Source organism: Cavia porcellus, unplaced genomic scaffold (assembly GCF_034190915.1).
Source record: "Cavia porcellus strain 051 isolate PalLab524CR breed Dunkin Hartley unplaced genomic scaffold, mCavPor4.1 scaffold_8, whole genome shotgun sequence".
In the NCBI taxonomy this organism is placed as follows: Eukaryota; Metazoa; Chordata; class Mammalia; order Rodentia; family Caviidae; genus Cavia; species Cavia porcellus.
In genome coordinates, this window is record NW_026947491.1 from 17,781,829 (window position 1) to 17,788,273 (window position 6,445).

Genomic DNA, 6,445 nt, shown 5'->3' on the forward strand with positions numbered 1-6,445 from the left:
AAATCAGGTGTAACAAAGTCACACGTTGCTGTTTGCTATTGTCCATTATTGAGACTGTGTATTTTGCATTTTGTAGCCTTTGTTCAACGTGGAGAAAATCTTTTTGTCTGTTTTATAATATAACATAAAACAACATAGTAATTTTAGTATGAAATTGCAAGAGTATTTATAAATACATCATCTAACAACTTTCACCAATAATATGTTTGACAAATAGACAAAAATATCCATCAGATGTATTACTACATACAAGTCACATTTCTGCCTACTTGCAGTGAAACATCACATAATACTGTCAGAAAAGTTTCTTAAAACTACACTCTTTAATAAGAATTTAATTCAATAAAATTCATGGTACTAGGTACCACAGCATTCACAGATTTCAATAATTATCGGTTTTTTTTTTCAGTTGATCATCACTTATGTCAAGCATCTTTTTCAAAGTGTGTTCTAAGCCAACGTAACCGTTAAATGTCACACATTAACATTTACTTTCTTTTCCATAAAAGGTAATTTACAAACATGTAAAATGTCTGTGTATAACAAGTTGAGATGATATTGAATCATATGTTTGTATCATTTTTATTGCCCCAAGTGTTTCAAAGCTGCAGATTTATTCAATGAAACAAATAGCATAAAAATTAAAAAAAATATTTCTGTATTCACTGTGATGGGATCATACACTGTGCTGACCTTGTGAAGAGCACCTTACACAACCCTCTAATAAAGTGTTGTTAACCTCACTTTAAAATAAGAGCAGCTTGAGGAGCCACTGCTCCTTTTCACACCAGGAACCCCCACCCTGACTGAGTCTTCATTTTTATTCTTTAATACCTTTTTCCTAACCCATACTTGTTCTCAACCCAATTATTTTTCCAACCCTTCTGGATTTTTCCCACCATTTATCTATCTGAAAATTTGCCAACTTTAAAAATCCAGCAATTCTATAACATTTGGAATGCTCATGTCCTCCCAAAGAATACCTTAGTTTCATAACTCCTATCAGCAGAGGCATGATGAACAATTGTGGGAATGGATTTTATGGGTGTGGGACAATAGTGGCAAAAACATACCCTGGATCATGCTGAGTGTGTGGGTGTGCATCCTTTGAAAATAGATTAAGACACTGACATTGTGGCATGAGCCTATAAGACCAAAACTCAGCAGTCTGAAGTGAGAATATTGCTGTGTGTTTAAGGCCAGCCTGTGATACCAAGTGAGTTCAACACCAGCCTGAAAACCTGTCTCAAAACCAGAGAGAGAGAGAGAGAGAGAGAGAGAGAGAGAGAGAGAGAGAGAGAGAGAGAAAGAGAGAGAGACTAAGAGGGGAAGGTTTGTGTCTGTGCTCACATTGAGTTCCCCACACTGCGTCTCTTGTGTGGTAACACATGGCTGTGTCCCCAGATCTGTGGCTGCTCATCTGTATATGCAGTGGGTCCTTGGCACTGACTCTGGAGATGGTGAATCAGCTCTTCACAAGGTCAGCACAGTGTATGATCCCATCACAGTGAATACCGAAATATTTTTTTTTAATTTTTATGCTATTTGTTTCATGGGAAATGTAGGCTGACACACAAAATGCCCTCAGGTGAGAGGGCAGGGCATCAGCAGCCATTCTGAGCTGCTCCCTACATCTCCTCCCTTATTATTATATATTTTTTAGGAATATGGCAGGCCCTGGGAGGACAGCACCTGTCTTGGGTCAAGGACTCCTCATATGAACCCAATCGAGCCCTACCTGTCGTGGGCCTGCAGGACAGCTGTTGGTCCTGGGCCTGTCTTAGGTGGCCGATTGGCACTACATATGTGTCCTAGTTGCCTGTCTCTGGCTGCCTGTCCAGTGCCTCAGGGCATTTGGGCCACAGTATCATGTGGGCCATTGGTACATGCTCTTTCCTGATAAGTTTGTTGTTCTGCCATTTCCAACCAGTGGTAATGTACCTGAATGGGCTTTGCCATAAATGTGTCAATCCTATTATTAACATTATTAATGAGCATCATGATCCACTGAAAAATACAGGGTCCTACAGTAAGCAGTAACAACAAGGTGATTTGGGGCCCCAAGAGGGGGGAAATGTAAGGGAAGAGACCCCCCACATGGAGGAAAAGGTGGTTTCTCCGAGGTGCTCTTTTTCTCTCTCTTTGAGACGCTTCCTTAGTTTATTCAGGGACTCTTTGAGGACTCCTGAGTGGTCAGCATAAAAACAACATTCTTACTTGAGGGCAGCACATAAGCCACCCTCCTTCATAAATATGAGGTGTAGCATTCTCCTATTTTGTAAGACTACTTCAGACAAGGATGTTAAGGACTTTTGTAGGGCCGTTACAGATGTTTCTATTTTTTTTTTAAATCTTGATCTACTGTTGACTGTAATTGAGCTAGATGCTCCGTTCCCAACACTAGAGCTGTAGTCCCTGTTCCTATTCCCATTGCAACTCCTAACCCTAGTAATACAGCTATGGTGAGTGTCGTGGGTTCATATATATATATCCAGTCTGGGATGCCTGGAGGTAGTAGTCTCCTGGTTGGAAGATTATGCAAGGATGAACCTGTACAAGAACACAAAAATCTGTAGATTGTTAAAAACAGTGGTTGCTATACAGGGTGAGAGGCCAAAATTGCAGGCCCAAGCCGTTTCTGGGGGTGGAATGAGGTAGTTATTTGGCTTGAACTCTGAATGAAGCTGGGCACAGAGTTGTGCTGCCAGTGCTGGTGGACAGCTAGAGTCCCTAAGACAAGTCCCTCTACCTGAGACATCAGGGAGAGTCAGCTTGTGGTGATTGCCCCAGTCAGAGTCAGATGAGCTAGAAGAACTGTTAAAGGTGAAATTGAGGGCCTTTCCTTCATAATATGGGGGAGGAGCAGCCAATCATAACCAAGAGGATTGGGTTGGGTATGATTTAAAACTGTATATGCCCCTTTAATCAAACTGAATAGGCTAGAATGTGAATATTGAGGGGCAGGTATGTGATCTACCTGGTGTTGGGGCACTTGAGAAACACTTATGATTGGGTGACTTACTGTGGTTTTTTGAACAACAGTAACAGGATCTGTATTGGACTGATTGTATTTTGGATTTGGATTATATTTTTGCTTTAGAGCAGGATTTGGGCCTATGGGTGTGGATGAAATCTGCAGGGGAACCTTTTATATGAGAATAAGATTTCCCCTGTGTTTGCCTGACTCATAGACTCGAAGTCCCCAGGTGCATCCTGTCAGCCAGCCAGGGTCTTCAGGAGTGGTGACAGTGATGTTTAGAATCTGACAGGGTCTTTGATTGGCTAGTGGGTAGTCATCTAGGCTACACCCTGGTGGCCCCATGTCAGTTTAAGGTGTTTATCGGGGAAGGCAGGTTGCCATCCTATCCTCCAGCCATAGCCTCCCAAGTTCTGGGATTACAGCCATGCATCACCACATCTGGGTTATTGCAATTTTAACTGTTACTCATCTCACTTTGCTAAGGTCGTTCATCTTGAATCAGTTCCACTCTCACCATTTTTACTGATGGCTCTGCCAACACTAAATGGTATCATAGTAACAGGTTCCCTTCAGCAAAGGATGCAAAGATTTTCTTCCACCAAAAGGCAGAATTATCCTAGTTTGATATCCTAGTACCATCATCCTAGTTTTACAAACGTCACGTGATGGATGAGAAAATCAGTTTTAAAAGAATTGTTGTGCATTGTAAATTCTTAAACTACCAACTTGCAATTTTCTCTGTATTCCGCTTGCATTGATATAAGAGCACTGATTCAAGCTTACTTGGATGTCTATTGGCAGATGACAAATATAAAATGTAACATTATGGGATTACCCAATTAATCTCAGCAAGGTTTTACAGAAAATTTTATAGTAAGTATGATGGAGAAATATACCAGTAAGCATTTAAGTATAGGAGATATAATTTTAATATATGAGATCTTTCTATGATAAAAGATGTGCAGGCTTCAGGTATGGAAGTCTCATTACAAAAAATATAAGTTTTTAGGGTCCTGGATGCAAGAGGGAAGGACAGAATGTCTGTATAGCATGAGGAGTCCCAGCATTTCCAGACAGCAGCAGAAGGTCCTGATTTTACAACCTCAAGAAAGGGCTGAAGTGCAGACACATGGGCTGCCTTAGACTCCCTCAGATCAGGATACCATGAAGATGTACAGAACTGACATTGTCCATGAAGATCACATGCAAGAATGAAATAGTAATTTTTCAAAAGTCAGTCATGGAGCAGAGCACAGGATTTCAACAAAAAGAAAAAAAAAAGTTTAGATATTTTTTGAATCACTTTTCTCTATCTCCAGTAAGAACTCCATAGACAAAGAGTTATCGCTGCCCCTCTACAAACCCTCCTATGGAAAGGCCAACATTAGCAAATGCAGTAGGCAGGTCAGAAATTATCCAGGCCAAAAATATTCTAATGTTACAGATTCCCACATATACTGTGCTCAAAATCAACAAATACTTCCCTGTGCTCAATTTCATTCCTGTGAAAGTGTGAAGACTACAGAAGATGTAGAAAACTATCTCAGTGTCTGGAGACAGCCCTGACCATCCTGTGAAAAATCAGTTTCCCTGGGAAGCACTAAAGCACCCTGCCCTGGGTCCCACCGTTATACTCAGAGGGCCTCCCCCATGCAAAGCAGCCCCAGGCTCAGGGTGAAAAGCCAGTTCTGGCTGAGCAGCTCCAGTCTCCTCCCACAGGAGCCTTCACTGATCATGGAGTTCTTGGCTCTGCTCCTCTGCCTGGTGGCAGCTCCCTACTGTGAGTGTCTGTATGGTTCAGGAAGAGGACTGGGCATAGGGAGTGCAGTGGGCTTGACTGAAGGTTATGCTTCTTGTCTTCAGGTGTCCTGTCCCAGGGGCAGCTGCAGGAGTCAGGACCTGGCCTGGTGAAGCCTTCAGAGACCCTGTCCCTCACTTGCACAGTCTCTGGATTGTCTTTAACTAGCAATGCTTTCAACTGGGTCCGTCAGGCTCCAGGAAAGGGGCTGGAGTGGATTGGTGTTATATGGAGCGGTGGAAGCACAGATTATAACCCAGCCCTTAAATCTCGAGTGGGCATCAGCAGGGACACTTCCAAGAGCCAAGTCTCACTCACACTGAGCAGCCTGAGCCCCGAGGACACGGCCATGTATTACTGTGCAACACACAGTGAGAGGACTTCAGTGTGAGCCTAGACAAAAACTTCCCTGCAGAGGGCTCCTGACAAGAGGGGGCGCTTGAGACACACTGAGCACTTGTGAGGCTCAGGACCAGGGGCAGGTTCCTGGGGCTGCTGTGACTTTGAGTCTGTGGTTTTTCCTTCCTTCTGTGACTTTGCTCAAGACACTCTGCAGTGTTGACTTCTAAATATTTAATTTTATTTCTTTTTATTAGTAAGTGTTTGCTTTGCAGGCCGTTTACAGGTATCTTGGGGGAATATATACAAGTGTCTAATACAACTTGATTCTCTTCTAAATCCCCTTCCTCTTCTCTTCTGTCAATGTAGCCTCTATGAGAAATATATTACAAAATTGCCATGATGCCCAGAGAGGAGGAGAGTTCATAGGAAAATCAGGGAAACATATCAAGATTGTTTGTGGGACAGAATCATAGATATCTCCCCATGAGAATACGGAATCTCCATCCTTAGGCACAGCAATGTGATGAGCATGTTGGAGCTCCAGAACCAGGTGTACCTGGAGAAGAACTCAGACAGCAAACGAGACAGAAGAGAGGACAGGGATATCCTGTGCAGCTTCCCCCACTACCACTGCAGGCGCTGCTCAGAGTCCCCAGAGCTTCAGGCACCAATATCTTGGTGAATCCATGAGGTACAACAAGAGTCACACTATTAGGACACACACATTGCTACAGGGAAAAAGCTGCATATCTGGAGAGATTCAGAGATTTCTGTATGCAAGCCTGAGCTTGGTCCTGAGGTCTAAAGAGGAAGGATCAGCATCTGCAGTCCACTAGGAGGTCACTGTATCTTTCTCAGAGACAACGTGTCTCAAGGACACAGGTGTCCCTCATAGAAATGAACCAGCTCACCAGATACCTGGTTTCTGGAAAACCATGTAATCAGACACTATATCACCAGAGACAGGGGGGGAATGCGGCCACCTGCCCTTCTGTTCCCTTCTGGGAATTAATTATACAGGTGGAACTTCAGATAATCCTGAGTGGACACAGCCCCTGCAATCTGTCCTCTGCTGCATGCCCTGCTATCATTTCTAGGAATATCTGCAACAAAAATATTACTGATTTCTAGGCATGGACATCTGCTTCAGTCACATCCCTTGCTCAGCCAGGATGTGACAACACATAGGTTCCATCTCTTGCAGATATGTTGGAGGCTACACTGACAGGCCCCAGCTCCAACATGTACAATAAGGGTCACCCTTGACCTTCTCATTGCTCATGAAGCCCTTACTATAATTGGATAATCTAGAGGTCCTTCTATGG

General features: G+C 43.1%; 1 gene segment (V, D, J or C); it reads left to right on the forward strand.

The window, feature by feature from the left end:
- Positions 1-4,631: 4,631 nt before the first annotated feature.
- On the forward strand, positions 4,632-5,169 carry LOC100728394 (Ig heavy chain V region PJ14-like). The segment is given in 2 exon segments: positions 4,632-4,760; positions 4,844-5,169. Coding segments are annotated over 2 exon segments (372 nt in total).
- Positions 5,170-6,445: the final 1,276 nt, after the last annotated feature.